Source organism: Alternaria burnsii (genome assembly GCF_013036055.1).
Source record: "Alternaria burnsii strain CBS107.38 chromosome Unknown 752, whole genome shotgun sequence".
Classification (NCBI taxonomy): domain Eukaryota; kingdom Fungi; phylum Ascomycota; class Dothideomycetes; order Pleosporales; family Pleosporaceae; genus Alternaria; species Alternaria burnsii.
This window is the reverse complement of record NW_024066114.1, coordinates 280,129-304,559: the sequence shown is the minus strand read 5'-3', so window position 1 is coordinate 304,559 and position 24,431 is coordinate 280,129. Positions and strand designations below refer to the sequence as shown.

At 51.3% G+C, this 24,431-nt stretch overlaps 9 protein-coding genes across 9 annotated transcripts; 5 read left to right on the top strand and 4 right to left on the bottom strand.

Annotated features, from left to right (window-relative positions):
- Positions 1 to 484: 484 nt before the first annotated feature.
- GT037_006190 (uncharacterized protein) lies at positions 485 to 1,383 on the bottom strand (the record flags this gene model as incomplete). The annotated part of the gene is made up of 3 exons (XM_038931237.1): positions 485 to 503; positions 557 to 1,298; positions 1,347 to 1,383. 3 exons carry the CDS (start codon positions 1,381 to 1,383, stop codon positions 485 to 487), a joined length of 798 nt encoding a protein of 265 aa, XP_038785734.1.
- Positions 1,384 to 2,935: 1,552 nt separating this feature from the next.
- Positions 2,936 to 3,316, top strand: GT037_006189 (uncharacterized protein; the record flags this gene model as incomplete). The annotated part of the gene is made up of 1 exon (XM_038931236.1): positions 2,936 to 3,316. The coding sequence occupies one exon, from the start codon at positions 2,936 to 2,938 to the stop codon at positions 3,314 to 3,316; it is 381 nt and encodes a 126-aa protein (XP_038785733.1).
- Positions 3,317 to 5,247: 1,931 nt separating this feature from the next.
- GT037_006188 (uncharacterized protein) lies at positions 5,248 to 5,558 on the top strand (the record flags this gene model as incomplete). The annotated part of the gene is made up of 2 exons (XM_038931235.1): positions 5,248 to 5,296; positions 5,413 to 5,558. The coding sequence occupies 2 exons, from the start codon at positions 5,248 to 5,250 to the stop codon at positions 5,556 to 5,558; spliced, it is 195 nt and encodes a 64-aa protein (XP_038785732.1).
- Positions 5,559 to 6,639: 1,081 nt separating this feature from the next.
- On the bottom strand, positions 6,640 to 8,493 carry GT037_006187 (bzip transcription factor family protein; the record flags this gene model as incomplete). Its single annotated transcript, XM_038931234.1, has 2 exons — positions 6,640 to 7,493; positions 7,545 to 8,493. The coding sequence occupies 2 exons, from the start codon at positions 8,491 to 8,493 to the stop codon at positions 6,640 to 6,642; spliced, it is 1,803 nt and encodes a 600-aa protein (XP_038785731.1).
- A 1,010-nt stretch (positions 8,494 to 9,503) lies between these two features.
- On the top strand, positions 9,504 to 9,851 carry GT037_006186 (uncharacterized protein; the record flags this gene model as incomplete). The annotated part of the gene is made up of 1 exon (XM_038931233.1): positions 9,504 to 9,851. The coding sequence occupies one exon, from the start codon at positions 9,504 to 9,506 to the stop codon at positions 9,849 to 9,851; it is 348 nt and encodes a 115-aa protein (XP_038785730.1).
- Positions 9,852 to 11,497: 1,646 nt separating this feature from the next.
- On the bottom strand, positions 11,498 to 14,368 carry GT037_006185 (uncharacterized protein; the record flags this gene model as incomplete). The annotated part of the gene is made up of 1 exon (XM_038931232.1): positions 11,498 to 14,368. One exon carries the CDS (start codon positions 14,366 to 14,368, stop codon positions 11,498 to 11,500), a length of 2,871 nt encoding a protein of 956 aa, XP_038785729.1.
- Positions 14,369 to 14,793: 425 nt separating this feature from the next.
- Positions 14,794 to 16,592, top strand: GT037_006184 (phosphoglycerate mutase-like protein; the record flags this gene model as incomplete). The annotated part of the gene is made up of 5 exons (XM_038931231.1): positions 14,794 to 14,883; positions 14,937 to 14,949; positions 15,012 to 15,046; positions 15,098 to 16,012; positions 16,074 to 16,592. 5 exons carry the CDS (start codon positions 14,794 to 14,796, stop codon positions 16,590 to 16,592), a joined length of 1,572 nt encoding a protein of 523 aa, XP_038785728.1.
- A 519-nt stretch (positions 16,593 to 17,111) lies between these two features.
- GT037_006183 (uncharacterized protein) lies at positions 17,112 to 20,815 on the bottom strand (the record flags this gene model as incomplete). Its single annotated transcript, XM_038931230.1, has 3 exons — positions 17,112 to 17,155; positions 17,216 to 20,627; positions 20,702 to 20,815. The coding sequence occupies 3 exons, from the start codon at positions 20,813 to 20,815 to the stop codon at positions 17,112 to 17,114; spliced, it is 3,570 nt and encodes a 1,189-aa protein (XP_038785727.1).
- A 754-nt stretch (positions 20,816 to 21,569) lies between these two features.
- On the top strand, positions 21,570 to 24,042 carry GT037_006182 (uncharacterized protein; the record flags this gene model as incomplete). Its single annotated transcript, XM_038931229.1, has 5 exons — positions 21,570 to 22,478; positions 22,526 to 22,591; positions 22,871 to 23,010; positions 23,260 to 23,490; positions 23,547 to 24,042. The coding sequence occupies 5 exons, from the start codon at positions 21,570 to 21,572 to the stop codon at positions 24,040 to 24,042; spliced, it is 1,842 nt and encodes a 613-aa protein (XP_038785726.1).
- Positions 24,043 to 24,431: the final 389 nt, after the last annotated feature.

Here is a 24,431-nt window from a genome sequence, read left to right as displayed (position 1 = left end):
GATACAGTGGTGTGTATTGCGAGCTGTATATGGGTTGTTATGACAGAAAAACATCACTTGGAGGACTTTCGGGATGGACTTGCAACCCGTATGTGGGCATGGTGGTTCTTTACTCTACCGGTTGGTTATTGAATTCGCCGAGTATGGTAAAAAACTGGAATGGCGAAGATTATCATGCTTGCTAATACGTTTCCTGACGACCGATTAGGTTGCTCATTCCGAACGAAGTGGTTGCATTAGGCACGGCCAAATGCAGCAAGTAAGAAGACAAAGACTTGTCTGACCCACGAGATTGCGAAGATAAGTAGAAAAAGTTCTGGATAGGGTTTTGTTACGAAGGAGACAAGCATAAAGACAAGGCGTTATCAGGCACGCCAGGTAATAAAGACTGTGTGGGAAGCGCGCTATATTTTTAAAATAACCGTTTCAAACATTGTACTATGTTCAATGTGAACTGCTTTCCTCTGAGACAACATTGATACGTTCAAGCATAAGTTCGTTGCCTGTCATACGGTTAGCAACAGAACACAAAGAAGTAGAACAGCGACCGACATACGCATAATATTCCTTTCCATCATCATAAGGGCGTGGCGATCCTTCATCGACTTCCTTGTTCAATGCTGCCTTTCGCGAGATCTTCCTCTTCCTTTCCCCATAGATCGAAGCAGAAACCCAAAACAGCCACATGATACCAGCGATGACTCCATACGCGATAGTCTGACCCCGGCTTGGAGCAAATCCGGTGAATGCGGGTGCGTCCGATGCAAGAAGCAGACCGAGGCCACCATTAATCATGCCCATCGTGATCAGGATACGTCCCAGCCAGAGATGGCCGTACGACCAGATAGTTCGGCGATTATGTTTCTTGAACTTGAGGTGATGTACGAAACCAAGGATAGGTTGGAAAAAGAGCAGAACGAAGACAATGATACCAATGATCGGGTGGTAATTGTCGAGCATGTTGACTGGTATGTTGTTGATCATCCAAACGCCGATACCGAATGCTGCGATGTATACGACATACGCAAAGAGTTGAAACAAGCCGTGGACAAGCCAAACGCCGCGGAATGATCCTAGTCGAATGAGGATCGATCCAACTGGGAAGAACAAGACGAATGCTAGGGCTGCCAGAACACCATGGGCTATGATGATCTTGTGTCGTGATTCCAAAGAGAAGCCGCCGCGGCCGCCGCCAAATGATGAGCCAAAGTCGTTATCGTCGTTGCCACTACCTCCTCCAACTCCATCAGGGCCATATCGGCCACCAGGTCCGTATTGCGCAGAAGCTGCGGTCGCTACTAGCATTCAGTCAATCAAATCTTCAAATCCACAGTTTAGTTCCATACCTAGGCTGAGCAGCATCGCTCGTGTGGTGGAAGTCATGATGAGAGTGTAGAGCGTCCCGAAAGCGACATTGACTCCACGTGGTGGTTTTGCAGCATGATAGAAGAAACGTTGACTACTTAATCTATTCTTACCTGCGACCCGTGGACCGCTGATCTTACAATATCACCCAGAACACAAGCCGAAAAGCCCCAAATCGACGAAGCGTGTCTGAAAACGACACAAATGACGTTGTTTAGACCACAAAACGATCGAGCTTACGTGTTTCCGCAGCTTTTTCGAGTGTTTCGAGTGGTGGACATGGTCGACCTAGTCTGACTTGGGGTCGGGATATGCATTGGAGAGCCGAAAATGAGATGTCGGCGAAACACAATGTGGAAGCTCCGACTCTCATAATGTGACGAGTGCCTCAGGCAAGAGAACTCGTTGACGTCGATATAAGATTAGTGAGGTTGTTATGGAGGCCTAGGGTTCAGCCATGCTGAACACGTGATTGCGCGACGAAGTGTCTGTAGCCTTGCGCGGGCGCACGCGTCTGACTCGAGCAACTTGGCTCGCGTTAGCATGATCCTTCGTTCGCGAGTGTAGGCAGCGACTAGGCGACAGTTCTGCGAGGCTCTTCTTCCAAGGGGTTGCGAACATGGCCGTTAGTTGGCTGGCTAGACTAATGGTTAGTGAGGCAGATGACATGGGTCATGAAGCCTGTGCGGATGTCTCTCATCAAAAACCTCCTTCCATGTTAGCACTCTTAGTATAACGTCCAGGTTCACGTTCACCGTCTACTTGACATGGCGGTCGGCAACGTGATGTGGCATCCCCACGCAGCGCATCCCGTCGCCCTCGACCCCATGGCGGTCAGAGCGCAGTCGAGGTTTTTCATCCGCCTTCCGCGATCCTAGGTCGTCGCATGGCCAGGCACATGGCCGCCGTCTAGAAGGTACAAATCCGGCATGCGCTTGTTCGCAGTCACCCGTCACCGATATTCGCAGTGACCATGGCATAGCCCCAACATTGAAGAGTCCCGTGGTCGTGAAGAAAGGGCAGGATAGCGCTTCGCCACGGCTGTGCTCATCACGCGCGCCCTTTGTCCGTGTGAATGTCGTCAGAGTTGTGAGTCGAAGAAGCAAAAGATCGTGAAACAAGGAAATTACGATGAGTGTTGGGCAAAGAGAGGTGAAGACTCTGCGGATTCATGAGTTGTGCATGCCCAGCACGAGGATGACTCCTGCAGGTCCCGAAGTTCGGCTTGGACCGCGATGCCTTCTGACCAATCATGCACGTGCACGGTCGCGACAGTGGGTCCGGATTTGCTGTCATCTAGGCTATGATCTAGCATCTTCCTTCTCCCCGTCACACCATCGCGCGGCTCTGAGTCACTATGCAGCCTACTGACATCCTTGACTTAGCTTGTACCTGCATACGTGATGCAATGTCGTCCTATGTATATAAGACTGGGTAAGTATCTTGCTCGTAAGCTTGACTCTCCTGAGACTATCAGCCGCCTTTGCGGCTTTTCGCCCCACCTCTCACCATCTCCCCTCAAACATATCATTACTTATTTATATATCAACGAATACTTGGAATAGACGACATGGGCAAGCGTCACAACAGAAAACGAACAAGAAGCCGTCCTCGGAACCGCAACAACAATAACGACAATTCACCACCGCAAATTATCAATCACACTCGAAGTGAATCCGTCAGCACTACCTCTTCAACTCTCTCTGCAACAAGCTCTTGCTTCCATCCTCGAGGCCACCATATTGCGAACGCCACTGCGAACCACTGGCAGCAAACTTACACCGCATGGCAAACCCGGCTTCGCCTTCAGGAGGAACAGGAACAAGAGTTGGAAACTCAACGACTCCGCATCTTTGGTGGACTACCGGAGGATGAAAGGACTTTGATGGAGCCGATGCTGAAAGTGGTTACGGATCTTTTCGACGGCTTCTACGACTATGAAGACCCGTGATGACTGACGCGTTGGTTGTTTGCCTATTTCCACTTTTGCGCATGGTATCCATTTCAACGGACTACGCGTGTATTGACGACGACGAACGACACGAATTAACGACCAAATCAATGATGACTCTGGTAGCCAGCCGGAGGCGTGGGATAATACCTGGGCACGGACTCGTAGCAGATCAGACAGTACCTGCGTCGGCCCAACTGGGTCGGCTCGCAAGCGCTGTTTGGTTGGTTCAATATTGCTCAGCCCTAGGACTCCGGCTTCACGCATAGGCGGTGGAAATGAAGAAACAGGTGGAAGAGATAGCTAGATGCACGCCTTGCACTTGTACTCGCTTGAGTCTCAGACTCGCGGGTACATGTAACAGGTTTGAGCGTCGTTGTCTCCGGGAATGGCGGGAAGAAACAAGGGACGCGCCTGCGTATTGGTGGAGGAGTTGTATTGTTTGGGATCATATGTGCACATTTGCAGTTTTCTGCAGGACAACCGGACGTCCGAGTAGTTTATCCATTATTTCTTTAATAAATCTAACCTTACCTTAAATTACTACCCATCTTTACTGGTGGATCTCACTCTCTGCTGTCAAATCCATCTAGAGAGTACTCTAGCCATGATGGTTTCTTTGTACCGCCCGAAGTACCACGGACATGGGTGCCAACTTTCAGTGTAGCAGTGTTGACTTGAGGTGCATCAGGGATGAGTGATACATACGAGGTTTATGTGGAACGTGTCAAAGATCTGTTCACTCAAGGAAGTTCGAATCTTCTCATCGCTGCGAACCCTTGGCCTTTATTCATATGTGCGCAAGCGAAGTGATTGGATCAATCCATGGATCCACAGACGCAACGCAGTCTGCATGGCGACGCTACACGAAGGAGCAGAATGAAGTGAGACAAAGGCACCTAGGTATACCATCAAACTGCATGGAACAGCTCTCGATAATTCTTCCCCGCCGTGACAGTTAGCCTGACATCTATATAGCCTCCGTACTTTCCACGTTTGCATCATCCGGAGGAACACGACTAGAAGCTGGAAATAGGGCGATGAAGCGTTGTGAGCATCATCCAAGAAAGTCGGTCGATACGTACAGCCGTGCACCGCCGCGACTTAGAGTAGTTCGGATTTTGAGAATGTACAATGATGACGCTCAGAAATCCGAGTTTACCAAGTTGGTCGCTTCCAGGGATCACTAACACCCTCTCACCACCAGGGTTTCTTCCACTATCAAGGCTACCTACGAGCCATCACAGTACCGCTATTCACATTATCGTGAAAAAAAAAAACTACTTTGACAAGCTCACTAGCAACCACTCGAAGCAGATTCCCTTCCACCCCCTGCGCACCGACCCGACTGGGTGGTCGCTCTACTATCGTACGACCCTCGCCAACGGGTCACCCCACACACCATCCCGGCATAGTCCGAACACCGCGTTCTCGCTCCTATGTCTCGCCACCAATATTCCCTTTGCCATTCTCCGCAGGAGTGCATCAGATGATGTAGACGTATATTCGGTAAATCTGACCAATCGTATTGTCAAGCTGCTGCTGTGTCTCGCGATCCCAGAATCCAGGCTGATGCTTTTGGCATGTTGTCATAAGCCAATTCCGGGGTCGTGGGATCACGCAGCTTCGGTAGGCACCGAACCGTATCATCGTTGCGTTTGAGGACCTGAAGCAGGTGGATATAATGCTGGTGGTTTTGCTTGACTTGGTTGTTCTTCATCATCATCATCATCATCATTCAGCCATAGCAATCTTCAGCTAGACAGTCACACCGACTACCATCGCATTCTCGCATCGCATCGAATCGCATATACAGCAATACATCTTGCAACAAAAAGCTCATCAATCAACGGTCGTCACTGGAGTCAGCAAGCCGTCTCACTGTCAGGACCAATCTAATCCAACCCGCAACAACACCACCGACGATCAAAATGCCAGCAGTAGCAAAGTCCTACCTTCCCTCCTTCGCCGCTTTTCTTGGTAAGTCTCCCTGTCTTTGATTCATATGCAACTCCCTTTGATGCCCACCTTCCTTTTTCTTCTCACTCTGCTTTCACTCTTATACGCAATAACAGACGACTAACATTTTTCCCAAGCCTTCGGCATAACCTACACGACAATTGTCGCAACAAAAGAAGGCGCAGCCGTCGACGGGGCACGAACACGCTGGCAAGACCAACATGCGCGCGCGAGGAATGCCCTTAGCGGAGGAATGAGTCTGGCGGACATGGAGAGGAAGTAGAATGATCAGAAAAGTACAGAGCGGAGAGGGAGTTCTTTAATTCTTGTTTGCATATTAGGGATCTGAGAGGCGTTCTATGGTTGGATAGTGTAAACTCTCAATGGGAAAGAGCTTAGCAGTTTCTTATTATTATTAGAGAAGACAAGTACCATCTGCACTCTTACAATACCTTCACTCTCCACCACCACTTCAGTTTCACCCACTTCCCCACCATCTCCAAGCATCAACGAACCCCCACTAGATCTTCCTTCGCTACCAATCTTCCATCTGCCATCTCCCGCCTACTTCCACATCCCTGCCCTTCACTCATACTTTGGATATTATACCACCAGGATACAGGCCTATAACACTATATGTGCTATTGTTCCGGGAGTCAATCATAGTACCCGACGCATGGATACCGCTTTAAAGAGGGTCGCGTTGGTGCAATGCGTGAATGGGAGGCATAAAGGATTGTGGAAAGTGACGTGTATGAAAGGAAAAAATAAATTAACGTCGCCGACAATCCGTATACAGGGAAGACGGACAGGGAATGTTGCAGATACGGTAGAACGGGTGGTTAATATGGGTAAAGTGTGTAGGGCAGGAGACGTGGGGGTGTGACACCTGGTGGATAGGTGGAGGAATATATCGACGGAGGAGCGGAGGGCGAGACACGCTTGAATCCTTCTTGTGGGTTGGTGGCTAATGAGTGGACATGGAGCAGGCACTACAATCGATGACACGGAACAGAAAGTTGACTTCAACAGTGTATTCAATCCCACGTGCACTCTACATGATGTCGGTCCCACTTTCTCTCCCTTCACCCCCGTCGACCTCGGGGTCAAATATATCTACAAGAAAACCCATTGCCGTTAAACGCCGTCCAGAACGGAAGTGAAGTACGCTTGATACCATTGCACAGTACCGAGATAACAAAGGAAATGGAAAGAGAGAAGCCTACTCGCTGTTTGTGGCTGCGTATGATCAAACAAAGGGAATCGTTACAATCATGTAGGACCAGTCTATCAAATAAAGTTGCTGCAGTATAGGCGCGCAAAGAGAATCAGAAAAGAACGACATGTTAAGCCTTTAGATTTAGCTATGAGTCGAGCATCGATGTAATATCGGCTATTCTTTGCATGACTGGGCTCATGGCGGCGATCTTCCTCTCCAGACGCTCTGCTAGAAGTGCCTCGTTGGCATCATCCAAGATGACTAGCGAGTAGTGTGCGAAGGCCTTCTCAGGGTTGGTGAAGAGCGCTTCTTGGTCCTCAAGCGGTGCAGTGGCGGAGGGAGTAGATGAAGAGTAGTACAGGTCGTATTCAGCATCTTCCTCTTCTTCGGTCTCTTCGATAGCAGTGGCGGGCTCGGACTGAACGGGGTGCTCAATGACGGGGTAGTCAGCCTTGGCCTCCTCAATAGGTGAGTCGTCCTCGGCATTCAGGATAGCACTGTATCCCTTGCCAGACATGGCCTCGATATCAAGGGGGTTGCTAGGGCCCTCGGGTAGCTCAGTGACGGCGAAAGCGACTGGTTGTTGGAAGCTGAAGCCGTTGTTGACACCCCAGTTGTTGCCGTTGTTACCGTTGTTGTTCAGGTTGAGCATGGCGAAGTCGAGTTGGGGCTCAGGGACCATGGTCATACCGACGTGGGTGTTCTCAGCTTGCGACATGCCGTTGAACGGTTGTTGTTGCTGCTGGAACTGAGCCGGGGCAGGAGCAGTAGCGACAGGTGTTGAAGTTGACGGCATTGAGGTCATGGGCGCCTTGGCCTGGAGCGACTCGTCGCGGGAGAGCTCCTCGAGGAAGGGAGTAAAAGCTTGGTGGCGGAGCAGGCGCTCGATGAAAGCGCGGGAACGGGCGTTCTCCTCCATGAGGAGGCGGTTCTGGGCGCGGAGTTCATTGGCCTCGTTCACCTTCATGGCAACCTCGCCTTCGAGTTGGCCAATGTATTCTAGTCAAGTTAGTTGGCATTCCATATGTGGTGATGATCGTGGTAGCTTACCCTTCCTTCTTGAGCGGAAAGCGCGAGCGGAGACCTTGTTACGGAGCTGGCGGCGCTCCTTGGAGCTCAACTTCTTGCCCTCCTCGGAAGCAAGTAGCCTCTCATCCTCGTCCATGTCCTCTTCATCTTTCTTTGCGCGAATGATGTGGGGGAGGAGGCCTTGGTTGTCATTCTGCATGGAAGCAGACGCGTTCTGGCTGTCGGCGCGGATCTGAGCGACGACGCGGGTGATCATCTCTTCGGTGTGGGCGTCGCTGAGCGGGCTCGATGTCTTGCGGCTGGCGGAGCTGGTGGAGGGCATGCGGTTCTGTTGCTGTTGCTGTTGCTGTTGTTGCTGCATGGCCTGCTGTTGCTTCTGGTGGGCCAACTGCTGTGCTCGCTGCTGCTGGGCCTGCGCCTGCGCCTTGGCCATAGCAGCTTGCTGTTGATGCATACCGGGCCATACCCGGACGTTGGCGACCTCCTCTTGTGTAATGGCGCTTGGGTCGACGTAGTCGTCGGAAGCATCGTTGAAGGCGAAGCTGTTCTGGCGGTAGTCGACGCCCATGTTGATCCCGACGTCCATGGGCAGGCCCGTGTTCCAGGCGCCGTCCATCATGGAGTCGCCGCCCATCATGGCCATCTCGTCCAAGCCGGTGGACGAGAACATGGGGAAGCCGGTGTTGTAACCGGCGTTCAGGCCGGAGATGGAACCGGTGGGAAGGCCAGTCTGCTGCTTGAAGCGCTCGTACTCGTGGCTAGGCTTTGCGGGTGTCTGGAGGTCGTCGTCGATGTTTGTGCTGGTGGGACTGGCCATGGTCGATGTCGCACTGGACTCCCTCTTGAGCGTGGCAGGCTGCGTGGGCGAGGGCATCTGGCCAAAGTCGAAGAACTCATTGGGGTCGACGCATTGATTAGGATGCTGGTTGAAGGGGGCCATGGTCATGGCAGGCTGGACTGCGGTAGCCATGTCGGTTGTTGATTGTTTGGACCTGCTGGGGAGTCGCTGATCGCGTTTGAGCGTTCCTTGGGCAGGCGAGTGGATGTCTTGGGGGTGTTGTGTTGCGGGCACTGGGTGGGTTGACCAGAGCGGTTAGGCTGCTGGAAAGTCGTCGTCAGCTCCTCTCTGGGCCGGTTCTGCCGGAAGTGTGGCTGTGCCGTTGGATCCGCGCCTCGTGGATTGAGCGCGTTTGTCAAAGGGAAATGGAGCGAGTGTTTTGGGTGAGTTAGAAAAGGCGTCGATGGTTGAAGATGGCGGATGTTGGATTGAAGTGTCTAGTGAGGGAGAGAGCAGAGAGATGGTATGGGAGGCATGGACGAGGCGTTTCACACTGAGGCGGAGTCCCCCTTCTCGAAATAGAAGGAAGCAGGCCAAACCCAGTTGGTCGCCCAATGCCGATCACCGCCCAGCACGCTTCGGCTGTTCCTCTCCTGAGCGCCGCCGGGCCATGTCTTCGGCCTTACCATACCGCAACAGTGGACACGATGCCAACACCTGGCTCTGTCTTTACCCCTCTCCACATCTGCCACGAGACCCAGCAACTGACGTAGCGCTACTATTTTTTATTCACGGTACAATCACTACTCTACGTCCCTCGCTGGCATCCAAGGGCGTGGCAGCCAGCTGAGTATCCTCCGCACTATCTCTTGCAGCTAGGCATTACGCACTCGATGCAAGGTCGGCGCATACTCGCCCGCTCCGATGCCTCGACACGCCAATCATGCCCTGCCATGCTGCACCACCACTGAGGCTGTGCTGTCATACTTGACTTTCTCTAGCCAATCTTGCCAACCCCGGCTCCTTTCCGTCCATTCACATTTGTCCTGCGCGAATAACTGCCAGGCCGTTTAGCCCTCGAGCCACAACCGGCTTGGTGGCTTGGGCGCCCATTCCGGCTGCATACCGACTAGCAAAGCAGGTGCAAACGATGCAGAGTCTCGATGCATCTCTAATCTTCAGCTTCTTACCAGAGGCCTCGTATGCACTTGCCTGGCGCAGTTGTGGCTCACCCTCCGTATCACCCTCCGCCAGTGTGGCTACCCTATTGTGTACAACTGCTGCTAGCATTCTACGTCAGCATCTCTCTCGGACAACCTGCCGGCGCCAGTCCCGTCGACACATCCATCTCTGTCGTGCGCCAGCTTTCTCCCACACCTGTCAAGCCTGTCAGCGCCAGATTCTATCCGGCCGCAAATTTTGATCTACACTCTCCCCTCCCTCAAGCGGAGTCGGACTTGGGTTCCGGCAATCTCCGTCCCAGTCCCATGGAGCAACTCAACACTACCTGCTTCCCCGAATCCACTGGCCACGATATCTTCAATTCTTGAAACACTCGTCTTGAGTCAACAACGTCACAGCTGCCACTTCTCGACGTGCGCGGGGGTTCTATCGTCCAATCACAATCGCCAAAATCCGCTCATGCTTCCTGTCTAACTAGCCACCCATGGTAAGATGAAGACAGACCCTGCCTATCAGATCCGCATCGCAAGTACAGAGTCAGTCCACGCGATACCGATAATCGGCAAACTTCAACCCAAGTTAGACTGTGCATCTCTCTTCAGCAGCAGAAATTTTACGCTCGAGCAAGGCTGTACAAAAGACGCGTCACCAACATGCACCTGCACATGGGCAAATATTATCCAGCCTAGACAGTTGCAAGAGACAACTGCAAGCAGTGCCATCTGAGGCGTTGAGGGTAATACTACACGCGGGCTTACACCGGTCTTGATCGCAAGGCCATGCCTACAAGTCTTTGTCAGACACAGCATTGGCAGAGATTATGCAAGGCAGAAAACCACTTGGCCGGCCTTATACAATCCATTATAGCCTTTTGATCTTCTGAAGCATCCAGCCTGCAGCGATGAGAAATGAGGTTTGCCGACATCTCCCAGTGTGCTATCTTTGGCGCCTCATCTGCGTCTTTCAAGTGCCATTTCAAGAGGCCGCGTCAACAAAGGGAACCTTTCTTGTAGCCAATGTGCTTCTAATCTTCTGTTGTCCTAGTTGGCAAGCCGCAGCATTCTAATTTGCTACGCCTAAGTCTGTTTCTCATTCCCAGCGAGTCGCATGCCGCCCGTCCGCTTGGTCCGCGCACACGCACGAAGCATTAGGCAAACCATCTCCTATCCGCAATAGCTTCAGCCTCGACCTCGACAGAGGCTCGAGCACGCATGAAGAACCAAAGAAAATTGCAATCGCTTATCGGCCCGTCCCAAACCATGAAAGGGGTCTAGTCTAGACCCGGCTGCCAGACCTTCTCAGACCCTGACCCAATATCTGGCTGAACTCTTACCCATAGAGCTACAGAACAGAGTCTGTTTCACGGTGTTCCACGCCGAAGACCAGTCGGCCTATGCAGAGGGCAACAACTCAAGTCTTCGAGACGGACCAGGCCATTCTGACGCGACACGCGTCTCGTCATGCTCGGACCCAGAACCAAAGGTCGGTGCACTACCTGTCAAAGTAACAGCAAGCCTCATGTAGCCCCCCGGATCTTCAGTCTTGGTGAGCTTAATGCAATATGTCTGTTTCAGAGAAGACAATGCCAAAGTGGAACTCTGGGTGAACACTACAATGGCAACAGATAGTAGGTTTCGCGTAAGGTGCTACTCGTTTACCGTCCGCGGATGACTTTGTTAAGCCTCATTTCTAAACTCAATCGGTGTCCTGAGTTGTGAAAAAGACTAGCGATCTTATCAAAGAATGCCAAACTCTGTGGGTTGCACTGCCTACCTAGTCCAAGTAAGGAGCTCCTCATCTATAGACCGACCTATTACGTTGGGAATCACCAAAAGTCGGTCTTGCAAATCAACATCGTGGTAAGCAGCAGTGGTCCAAGTTCTTCAGGTGGCGACCTGACACTGGGTGGTAGAACCCTTAGAGAAAAATAGAAGAAACAAAACTCTTGGAAGACAAAACACCGATGGTATTTCATAATACATGGATATGCACATAGCATCTAAGCTTTTCACCACTACCTATGTCCAACTTCAGACTCGTTGGTCAAGAAGCCATGGATATCCTCCTCATCCACGCTACCGGGTTCTCGCCCCGTTCCTTCAGTCGTACTGTCGCGACTATCTTTTATGGCTGGTGATGGTTGCTGCTGCTGCTGTTTATATTGCGCACTCTCGGATCCCATCTCGTACTGCGAAGCCTCAAGCTGCCGCTTCAACATACTTCCCTCCAGCCCCGCGACACCATCCCTCCCTTCACCACCTATGCGATCTCCCATCATCTCCTCGCCAAATCCCAATTCGCGAACCACTCTTGTGAACATAGCCTCCCCCTTCCCATCCCCTAGGATACCGCCCCTTGCCACACCCTCCCCCCTAGCAACATCCCTCACAATAGTCTTCGCCCTATCAAAATCTCCGTCTCTTGCTAGCGCCTTGACAACAGCTATCAAAGCACCCCAACCAGGTAAGTGTTTCCGCTTGCTCATACGCGCGAGTACACTCATCATCTTGCCCACTTCACCGAAGCTCGCGTACCCCTCGAGGAGCCGGTCAAAGAGCACGCTATCGCTGGGCATACGGGGTGCGCTGAAGAGACGGAGGACGACGTCATCAACGCCAGATATGTTAGGTGGCTCGGATTGGAAGTAGTGTGTTACGATAGACGTGTAAGCATGTACGCTCGGAATCAATTTTCTGTTGGCCATGTGTTCCAGGACCGCGCGCACAGCGGCATGATTGGCGTATTTCTTCAGCAGACGATCTATGGCTGTAGAGTAGATGTAGTCGTTCATTTTGATACCACTAGCTTCTAGATCGTCAAGCATCTTTAGAATGCGCGAGGTTTGTTGAGCTTCGGATAGGTTGTCAAAGGTTTGGTTGTCAAATGCGGCGCTGATAAGCATTGCGTGTGTTGCTGCGTCGCCCTCTAGCCCATCCTTTTCCATCTGCGAGAGGATTCTAAAGGCGGTGGATCTGTCGCCTGCGTTTAAGTAGAGCTTTATAAGAGAATTGTAGGTTATGGCGTCAGGCTTGATTTGGAAGTTCTTCGACCATGTAAGGAGTTTCTGAACGAATTCTACTTTTTTCTCGTGGCTCATGTCTCTAGGACGTAACTGTACGATGGCAGATAGGGCACCGTTGACAACTTCGATAGAGGGTTTTGTGCATGTGTTGACTGCCTTGCTCAACGATGGCTTTTTCGAACCTTTTTGTCCTTTGGCAGGCGCCTGGGCGTTGTTGATGGCATTCTCTGCTGCAACCCAGCGCTTGGCCATATCATCCATTGCGACAAAGGCCTTGTTGATCTGCTTCAGAGACACCAAGCCATTGATACGCGTCGTCCAGGCATAGTTACTAGGCTCAAGACCAGTGTTCAACATGCGCTGCCACATTGCATTCAAGCCGTTGAGGTCTTTTGCTTTTGCGCAGCCTTCCAGAAGCGCCACCCAGGAATGCATGTTTGGCTTGACATTATGGGCAATCATGTGGTTCCAGATCTCAACGGAGCGTTGTGGGTGGAAAACAGTCATATACCCAGAAAGAAAGGCGTTGTATATGGACGGAGGTATGGCAGCAATCTTGTTCTCCGTGGTATATTGTTCCTCAACTTCTTTCCAAATACCGTCCAGTGCAGCCGCCGAAGTTTTGGTCTCGACTGCACGCGCTATCGTCTTCATGAAGAATGCTTCTAAGTTCGAGTACGCATCACCGGTGTTATCTGCTCCAAGAGTCTCACCACTTTTTCCGATAGCCACCATGGCTTTCCCGGGAACAGCATTAATCTCTCGAATGACCTGGTTCTGTACATCTTCCGGCAATCTTTTGAAATCCGGGCTATGTGTAAATATGAAGATCGAGTCTACAAACGAGCCGGCGAGTAGTCGTGTAAGGAAAGCCAGAAAAGGTGCGGCTTGCTTGTGTGTCGCCGGATCTAACGCGTCCGAGATGTTGTAGAAGTAGACAGCGCAAAAGGCCAAGGCAGGACTTGCGACATAGTTGGGTATGTACCCTTGTAAGCGCATATTAAACTGCTTTTGGTCAAGCATTTCCGGGATTGCCTCGGTGCTTGGTATGTTCCATTCGGTGCTAATCGATTCCATTGAACCATGCTTTGGTCCCACGCATTGGAAGAAAAGCCGCCATACGGACAACAGCTCTTGGAGCAGTGCATGAAGGTCTCGTTTCGCCCCAGACGGTGAATTCACAGCCTGTATGATTTCAAGCGTCAAGTGAGCTATTGTTGGCCTCACCCAATAATCAGGGCGAGCAATGCCAAGTTGTTGGTATTTAAAGAGGACCTTGGTTGGGGTGACCGAGTTGGTTCTGCCCTCACAAAAGGCACGCGTGCCGCCTCTGAGGAGGCGCACAAATATCTTGCCCTCATTCAGCAACTGCAAATCACGATCTGTCGGCTCGGCCAGAGCCTTGCAGTCTTTTGCAGTGTAAATGCTCTCAAATAACCGCCAGGCTCCATCGACATTCTTTTTGTAAAGCGCATCGAGCAGAGGATCGGCATGAGCCCGCTCCACTTGTGACGACCTCTTCTGTCTTGCCTCACTAGATGCACGTTCCTCTTGGCTACCAGTGTATGTCGGGGTATTCTCTGTATCGCCGTGTATGAGTTTGGAGTATCGGGAGAGTGGCTGGCGGACTCGTGGATTCGGAAGGCTTATATCAGGCCCATTGCGAGTCGCCTCTTGTGCAGACTCTTCCTCTTCTTTCGCTGGAGCCGATGCTTCTTGTCGCAATGGTTCGGCGTTGTCGTTTGGTTTGTGGCCGGCCAGCGAAACGATCGTGGCTCTAGGTTGCCATTGAGGGCTTCGGGTGGGGGCGATGCGTCGAGATAGACGTGTTCGACACTGCCGACATACGTATGCGCCTAGCATAGTGCCGTAACAAGCCTGCGAGTGTTGGAGGTATGAACGCTGGGGACGACGATTAGCTCGTACAGTAGAAACTTTTTGTCGCAAGCCTCTGTACACCTGCAAAGACAGATCAAGCTCTCATCAGCGCAATTTTGTCAGTCCAGAAGAGGGAGAGGTCCGGTACACTCAGTAGAACGCTCTCCGTGGCCTGACCTACGCGGGGATGGATGCTGCTACAGATCGCGAGCAAGTGTCGCGATGCTACGCGGAATACCCCCGGCCAATGAGACGCCATGACGTCCGCACGCTGCACGTGACTGAGGGCTTCTCCAGAAACGTCTCTGTTCCGATTCTACCTCGTTGTGCATCATCTCTAATGCAGAAGAGAATCTAAGCATACCCTATTCTCTCAATTCTTACGTCCAGATCCATTGATAGAGCGCGCGATGACTACCCTGATACCGCGGCAGTTCTATTCGCAGGAAGAGCTCGATAAGCTTTATCCAAAAGAGCTTGAACTACAGCTCGTACAAATCGTAAGCACCAATAATGTGGCATCACCTTGTGCTACCGCTGACTGGAACACTAGCTACTTCGCCATGGTGAGGTTCCTCCACATCTTACCGACACATCCACAAGCCTGGATACTAACGTATACATCTAGGCGAAAGAAGTCCTGTATCACCTCGCTTTCAGAATGTAGGCGTCTGCATCACAGATTGACAATGCAGTTGTTGACACCAACATTAGACTGGATTGCCACCCTACTGGCCATACTGCAATTCCGCCCGACAACTCACTAGTATAATCCTGAATACCAAGGACTTTTCGAAATGGGATCAGCTCAAATACCGACGCCGCCTCGAAACCTTTGGCATGGATGATGGCCCTGTTATCGCATCTGGCCCTCAGGGCGAGTTTGATGCCATATGCCAGCCTGGTGAACTAACTGATAAGGGCCGTGAGACAACTCTAGCCCTAGGAGAGCGCCTCCGCCATCTCTACGTCAACCAACTAAAGTTCATGCCTCAGCTCATTTCAGATAGCGATATGATCTACCTGCGCGCGACGCCTATTCCACGTGCCCTGGAGTCTGTTCAACAAGCCTTCTGGGGCTTCTATCCACCATCAGCACGAACTGCTGACTTCCCTCCACCAACCATCATTCAAAGAACCCCAGCTGATGAGACACTCTTTCCCAATGATGCTAGCTGTAGGCGCTTTGCTCAACTAAGTCGAGCATTCGCGCAACGCGCTGCTGAGCGTTGGAACGACACAGACGACATGCGTTACCTCACCAAGGTCCTCTCTAAGTGGATGCCTGAGCAGCAAAAGGTAGCCGTGGACTCTCACCCTCGACTCTCAGGTATAATGGACACCCTCAATGCCACAGATGCACATGGACCCGAAACCAAACTACCAAAAGAGTTCTATGACCCCAAGGCTCGCTCAATCATTGACAAGATTGCGGTTGAAGAGTGGTACCAAGGCTACAATGAGTCCTCCGAGTATCGAATGCTCGGCATTGGTGGCTTGATGGGTGATATCACCTCGCGAATGGTCGGCAGCGTCGAACGCAATGGGAACTCTGGCATTGTAGAAGTTGGAGGCGTAGACGGCAAGTTAGGCAAGGGACGAGGCGGCGAAACCAACATCCGCTTTGCTGTAAGTGTCCTTGTACCAACTACATGTGAGACATGTCCTAATCTCGTACACCCACATTTAGATGTCCGGATGCCACGACACGACACTAGCCGGTGTTCTAACATCTCTCGGCGCTTTTGACGGCGAGAAGTGGCCCCCATTTACATCTCACATCGCCGTTGAAATGTTTAGAAAGCGAAAATCTGCCGGCATTGAGCAAGCACCTACTCCTACGGAGCAGAACTCTGCCACCAAGAGTCAAAGCTGGTGGTCCTCCCTCTTCGGCAGCACAAAACTCTCATCCGACTCTAGTCTCGCACCAGAAGGCATAGCACGTAAACCCATCACCGATCTCACACCCGCCCAACGCGATCAGCTAAACGACTACTATGTCCGCCTCCGCTACAATGACAAGATCATGCAGATTCCTGGCTGCAAAGCTCCTGGTAAGCACTTAGAGGGCGATACTACCTTCTGCACGCTGGACGCATTCAAAGCTATCGTGGATAAGTATACACCAAAGAACTGGAAGGCAGCTTGTACGAGTCGGCTTGGTGAGCCGGCTTTCCCCGCAGTGGTCGAGCCGGCCGGTTGTGAGTAGAGGGTATGTGATGAGTGGAGATGATTGGTTGAGAGTTGAAGATATAGGGGATGCGAATAGACATGACTTCTTGTTTTTAGAGAGAGAGATATGGCCTGAATAGAGAAAGAGAGTATATTCTGCAATGTCCCTAGATATGTACTACACCGTCAAGACACTCGCTACATTATCTGCTGGTAGAAGCACAACACGAAACCAGGGCGTAAGACATGCACCCTCTAGTAGGCTGATGTCACCATACCAGATTGAAACTCCTGTGGGAAGCATTGCATTATTGGATTCTCCCGATTATCTATTACATACATCTTTCATATCTTGTACATGGTCGGATTTCCTCGCCTTAGGAAATCTTCGGTCTGACTAGGACCGTCTCCCATAACACAGGTGACCCACAACTACAGAACTTCAACCATCAGTGTACACGTTTTAGAAAAATGGCTTAGACCACCAATATTGACCTCCATACTCTATACAAGCATCGTAGTATTACAGCTCATAAGCACTCATCCTAACGTTTCATCACAGTTCAATCCTTTGAAACCGTGAGTAAAGCGCGTAGAGATCTAGAGCACTTGTCAGCATACATGCAACAAGATCAGAGTATCCAAGCGCATTCCACTAACTCGCAGAAGCTTCATCGACAACTCTATCCGATTGCCGTATGGTGCCTGTGAAACGCCCTGTACCACCAGCGAGAAGACCATCGAACTCGACAGCCTGCGCAGCTTCAGTATCATCCCAGCCGGTACTCAAATTCCAACCCGCATTGAGCGCAGCAAGCTCGGAAGGCTCAATCTCCTGCACAATCTCTCCCAAGTAAGCCCACTTGTTACTTAGCATAGCGGGAGACAGAGCGATTGCTCGCTTGTTGAATGCTGGATCGCGCAACATGGCTGCAATATTACGAGGATCGATGTCAGATTGATCAAACGACGCGTGAGTGAGCTTTGCATAGCCACAAGAAACGAACTCGACCGATCGCAGTGAGGTGATACGATCACTGTCGGCTTTGGAATGATCTGACTCAAAGTCAGAGAGATTAGTGCCGGGTGAAATCTGATCAATAATGTCCATCCAAGAGCCTTCACGGGGCTGTGCCTTGAGTATCGACTGTGGATTCCCAGCAGTGTGTCCGGTCGCTAGCGCGGCAACAGGTGGAGGCTGAGCCTGTCCTGTAGCAATCTGAGTCTGCAATTGATGGATCTGAGTAGCCAATTGGGCAACATTCGCAAAGTGCTGAGCAAATGTCCCAGGCTGTTGTTGTTGTTGTACCTGCGGTTGTGTCGGGGCCTGAGCCTGACCATGAACCTGACCTTGATGGTGATGCTGATGTCCTTGATTGTTTTGGATTTGTCCAATTTGCTGCTGCAATTGATTTTGTAGAGCAGCAATGTTGTTGTTGTGTTGGACGCCAGCTGCGTTGGTTTGTAGATGCTGAAATTGCATCTGGAGCATCTGGAAATAAGCATGTAAGAACTGCGGCTGGTTTGGCATCAGTTGCGGACCATGAGCACCAACAGCACCCAACAATGCGCCCACTCCAGGTGGTGGCATTATGTTCTGAAGTGCTGCTGCCTGATGAGCTACATTATTTGGGTTGACATTCGGTGGGCGCAACACAGCCGTAAGTGATACGGAATCCAGTACCAAATTCTGCAGCTTATGGCGATCATGTAACTTAACGAATTGCAACAAAGCTGACGGTGTAATCCAACAGTTGTGCAAGACTAGCTGCTCGACATGAGGGAGTCGTAGCAAACATTCTTCCAAGCAAGCGGCGTCGGTTGAAACCAGCGCTGCAGGGTGGAAAGAAGAAGCTTGTGCACGAACTCGCAGATCCACAACGGGAGCAGGGAACAACAACTTATTCCTTGCGTGAAGTCCTTCGGCATGCTCACCTCCAGTGACGAAACCGACTTTCAAATGACGAATATTCGACCGACAACTAATATGATCATGAAGAAGGTCGAAAAGCACACCGATGCTTTGGGTTGGATTGGTCTTTGGCGTGTCCACGAAGCCAGCCTCGTCCTTCTCTACTGTTCGCCAGCCTGGTATTAGCATGAGAGTGACATTACGAAGATTGGGCAGTGCGTCCCAGAAGTCCGAACGATTTAGCATTGGCAGATAACGATCAGAGAGTCCTGAAATGTTGAAAGTGTGTACTGGCTGGAATGTAATCGGATTGTCGATGACAGAGAGCAAATACGAGGACATGAAGGCCCGCTGTGCCCATTCAGTCTCTAACAACCATTCCCTCTGTGCTGTGGTAAGGTTGGCAGGTATGACAGGGTTCACAAGCTGCGCCCCTTCTGATGGCAATTTGGTCGACGAAAATAGAATGCCTGTGCCTGAAGGTGACGGTGTTGACACAAACTGGTCAAGGACATATGGGTCATCAAAGCTAGGGGGAACAGGGATGTTAGCAGCATCAAAAGGAATTGCTGCGCGTAAAAGCTGAGGATCCAGATAGGGCATTTGCGGTTGCACGTCTGCTAGCTTGTTGGCTTCTTTCAGCTTGGAAAGAGCGGGTTGTCCGTCAATCCTGTACAACATAGCCAGCTTGACTTCGCTGGCATCGTTCTGATGACATGCTTCAATGTGTTTCCAGAGTTCCTGCTGAGCTTGCGCTCTGCGATCTGGAACAGCTTTGGTTGTGCCAAACACTTGGGGAGGTCTATGCAACACACGTGCCCGAATGGATCTGTCTGGGCCGTTTAGCCACCCTAGGCCACTGTCAAGGGACAATGCTAGTTCTTTGACTTTGGTGAGCTCGGAGAATGCTGTCTTCATTCGTGGTGTTTCGTCAGCGGCAGTCTCAAGGCCGGCGACAGCAGCAAAGCGGCGATATCGTTCGTAAGGCCAATCGTAACTTCCCCAGAAGCTCGTCTTTCTCTCTGTGAGTGACTTGACCGGCGGCATGGAGAGTGAGTCTTCACTGACTTCGAAACTCATACCAAACTTCCTGATGTGTCCACCAAAGCCGCGGAAAACATCAAGGCCGTGGCCATTATACACTTCGTCTCCGTTTGCATTCTTCCACGAATAGCTAGGATTATCTATTCTTGCTCGCTTTTTGCCCTTGAGGTCAGGCTTTGTTTCTTGTCCCAGCATACCGTATATCTCGGTGTTGAAGGGAACGACGACTGTCTGGAAGATGACCTGCGAGACATATTGGTTCAGCTCGCGGCTTACAAGCCGCAGTGCTTTGATGTCGTCACGGTCAAGGTGTTCCGCGATGAACTCTACTAATTCCACAGGCAGTTTCCATTCGGGGCGATAAACTGGGGCATCAGGAAGAAGGTCCTGCGACCCTTTATCTGGCTGAGCCTTTGCTGCCTTTGCTGCTTTCTTACCATTCTTTTTGGATGAACGAGGCATTGATTTCAAGTCGGATGCAGGTTGTTTATTCTGAGGTTGTCTATTCTGGTCTAGTAAGAAATATTTGGCGGGTAGTTTTGCTGAGCTGCGGCATTCGGGCCAGATGTCGTTCGCGTTGGGATTTGGGCTGACACTGTTGTACAGCATGACGGCAGTGGCACCCTTGCATTGCAAGGAGTGTGTAACATCCATCTCGTCGACACCCTCGTATATGTCGAGTGATCGTTTCCGAGCATTGAGTTCCGTAAGGCCGCGATACACGTGGTAGGGCGCAGGTAGATCTGTTCGAGGTCTTCTCCTGACAAAGTGCATGCCTGATGAGGCGGTTCGCGCGTTTTCGAAGTCGTGGTCTTCAGGGCGACTGTGCGACGAGTGAAGACGGGGAATAGTTGCAGGATGGTCAAAATCCTCCTCTCCCAACGAGTCCGAATCGTCTTCACCGAACCAATCGTACTGTAACGCGAAAGCAAGATCTCGTTCGTACGAGTCGGCTGGATTTGAATCTTGGCCGTCTTGTGTTTGGGCTGTAGCAGTCTGTGATGTCGCCTCTTCGGGTGCAAAGAAGGAATGAGTGGTAGGCTGGAAAGGATTCGATGAGGTAGTCGCGGCTTCTGGACGTGGAGAGGGCGTGGGACTAGCAAAGATGGATGCAGGCTATTGCATGTGAGCATTCAGGCAGGAGCAAGAGGACGTGTGATAGCGGCGGCTGCAGGTGAAGTTTGACGTACCTGACTTGACGCGTTTGCTTCAGGCAGAGGACGCACTCCGTTTGTGGAGCGCAACTGTCTTCTCGACGGATCCCTTTGTTCGGGAACCTTGCGCGCTCTGCCATTGTTTGCCATGATGTCGCGATCTGTTTTGTCGAGCCTTGGTTGATACAGGATATCGCATCAGTTCAGATGGGCGTTGGAGAGCACGCGGAACAGCGGCAACACAATGTTACACCCATCAAAATGTGACGTGACGCTGTCATGCATCGGCGTGGATGTTTGAATGGATATTAGAGAGAGAAGGCACAGAGATCAGCACGCATGTCTGTGGTAGGCGGTGAGGTTTGGCATGCCTCAATCACAAGCTCGAACCCGCCAGGTTGTTTGCGCTGGAGCCGCAAAGCAAACACGCCCCGCTTAGACCCTGCACCATGTCATCCCACTCTGCGAACCATCCCCAGATCTCCGCATCTGCGCCCCAGCCGCATGTGGAAACGCCCCCCTAACACCGACATCGTCCTAGCATTTGCATCTCCAGCATTCCTACTGCCTGTAGTATTTCCAGCATGACATCGAGTTTCCGCGACGATCAAGGTCATATCTTACTTTTACTGTGCATCTCTGTGAGCATAGACTGGAGCGCACACCGCGATTTTGATTCGCGGAACAGCCCTATGACGCCACTGCAAAGCAACCGTGCCTGAGAATGCTCGAAAGATCAGGCGTCCTTCGACAGCCTCACAGACCATGTGCGGAGCGCGGAAGTCCGCTCCGCAAGGCTGCAACATAAACAATCCGCCACCGCTAGATATACGTACCTCAGAGCCCCAACACTCAACGTTGTAACAAAATCTCAAACACATCATCACGGTCCGTTGAAATCAACATGTCTGTCACTACCCACTCGCCATTCCTGGCTCTTCCGCGCGAGTTGCGCGACGAGATCCTTGGCTACCTTATTCTACCCCAATACGTTTACACATCAACTTCAGCCAAGGATATACAGAATCTGTACAAATCACGTCAACGCGCCATTGACACTTACCTCGATACGCGTATCTATCTGCCTTCTCGTCCGCCTGCAAACATCTTGGCCACTTGTCGGCAGCTGCGAGAAGAGTGCCTGGAACGCCGTCTCGATCCAACAATATCTGTAGCACTCTCGACCCCCGAGAATCGGCCCCTGAGCAACATCCTAGCTGAACGATTAGGGACCGAATTCGCTGAGGAAGCAGAGCGTGCCTGCGATGATGACGCTCCGCGGATCACGCTGGAGATTCAGAGACAACTACGTGGGGCTCATGGTTACTATATTCCGACACGCGACGAGGTTTCGCCTCGGTTTTTGGCACTACTCCCAATCATGGAGAGGAACAAGAAGCTGAGATTGACCCTATGGCCCGGTTACGACTGGTGGAACGGTGGCCCACCCGTCTTCACCGACAAGCGTGGAAATGTTCGAGTCAACCCTGGTGAGGCAGCGAAGCCTAACGCTGCCTCGGTTGCCATCAGTCGGATGCTTCAGCACTTCCCCCATGTCGAAGAACTCAGTGTAGATGTGCTTATGCAGGCATCTGATGGTGGTAGATGGGACTTACCGGACAAGAAATGGGAGAATATTCAGTCATGGCTGGACGCACCGATCATGCCTAACATGGAACGGACAATGAAGAAGGTGACCAGAAAGCTCACCGCTTTCTGGTTAGCATCAGAACCAGAGTCCTTTTACGTACAACAGGAAATCCAGCAATCAGGCAATACCTGGAAAGTCGACCGGAAGGGTGACATGGGCACTGTAAGTCGCTCACGTTACATTTATTCGCTCGATTCTAACACTTGCAGCCCACAATGATCTCCTTTTTCGATACCGCCATTGATGGCGACATGGAATTTCTTCGATCGCTCGTAGTAGAGGAGTCTTTCGTCCGTACCGACTAGAGATTGCCCGGCTGACGTCAGGTCGAGATCCCATGCATGAGCGCCGGAAAATTATTGTGGCCTCATTTCCTTAGTCCCACCGACGTTTATATTGGCTTCATCAAGCATCGGCGAAATGTTTCAGGCGCATGGCATGACTTGTGGAGAACCCTGACTTGCCGGGCAGGGGATCCATCGCCTCGGAACATAACCGTCGCAACGCAGAATCGATGCACATCACGAACAACGCCATATGCCAAGATCTCATAGCTGATCAGTTTCTGGGGTTCTTCCGCCGGTTATATTATCGCTAGTCTGCTGTCAAATCCACCAATCTTCCGAATAGCCCTCACACCTTGCTCGGGTGATCGACAAGTATGCGGTCTGACCATGGGACACCCTGGAGAGGAGTAACGGCTCCTTTCGGAATAGTCGCTTGACATGTACATACCTTCGAAACAACGGAGGTAGACTACCATTACAGATGCTCCGTGGGCACGTTCTCCTCTTTTTATCTCCTTGGCTCGTATGTATGTTTGGCGTTGTACTTAAGCTTGATCGAAGCCTACCTAAATATCCAACTTTGAATCTAACATCCATATCGACCACTACATTCCTTACTTCCTATTTCTTCTACCATATTCCAATATGAAGTTCAGCGCATTCCTTATCGCCAGCACGGCATCGCTTGCCCTCGCTGTACCTACCGCTACCATCCAGAAGCGTGCGGACTACTGCGGTCAATGGGATAGCACCGTAACTGGTGACTACACCGTTTACAACAACCTTTGGGGCCAAGCCGATGCCACCTCTGGTTCTCAATGCACCGGCGTTGACGGCCTCAGCGGCAGATCTCTCAAGTGGCACACATCGTGGTCCTGGACTGGCGGGTATGTCCTTTTCTCACTCTGCTATCAATTCCAACACTGACAAAATCCGCTTCTAGTCCTGGACACGTCAAGTCCTACGCCAACGTCGTCACGAAGATCACACAGAAGGCGGTCTCTTCCATCAAGTCTCTCCCCTCCGTCTGGAAGTGGACCTACGCAGGCGATGACCTTGTCGCAAACGTCTCCTACGACCTCTTCACCTCTTCAAAGGTCGACGGCTCCCCAGAGTACGAGATCATGATTTGGGTTGGTGCCCTTGGTGGTGCTGGTCCCATTTCCGCTACGGGAAGCCCTATTGCTACCGTTAACCTTGCTGGCAACACCTGGAAATTGTACAACGGAAAGAACGGACAGATGAACGTCTTCAGCTTCGTTGCAGAGAAGCAGGTCAACAACTTCAATGGCGACTTGATGACATTCGTTAAAGAAATCACGAGCAAGCATGGCCTGCCTACCAGCCAGATCTTGACTAGCGTCGGTGCTGGAACTGAGCCTTTCTCTGGTAACAAGGCGAAGCTCACTGTTACTGAGTACAGCCTGAGCCAGAGCTAAATGCGTCGTCATCTCTGAGCTTGACTGAAAATCAAGTAGTTGTGAAGGGACTACTTCTTTGTACATACATTCCCTCCTTTATTCTGCACATACTTTCAATATTGCATATATTTACTTGAATGCATACTTGGACTTCAGCTTCTCCTGCTATCGCGATTGTGAAACGCTCGATTGAAGTCGTGGTTTACTCTTCCGCCTCGCTCCGAAGGGCCGACGTTCCTGCTCCATGTTACACTAGGCAACCACAGTTCGTATTGCGCGATCCTAGGCGTATTTCAGCTGCATCATTGGACGCCTGACGGAGAAGCTTCAACAAGCCTTGACCAAGCTCTTAAGCCAAGCAGCAGGTGGGTATGAACAATGTATCTTGACCCTGATCATCGGCCTTA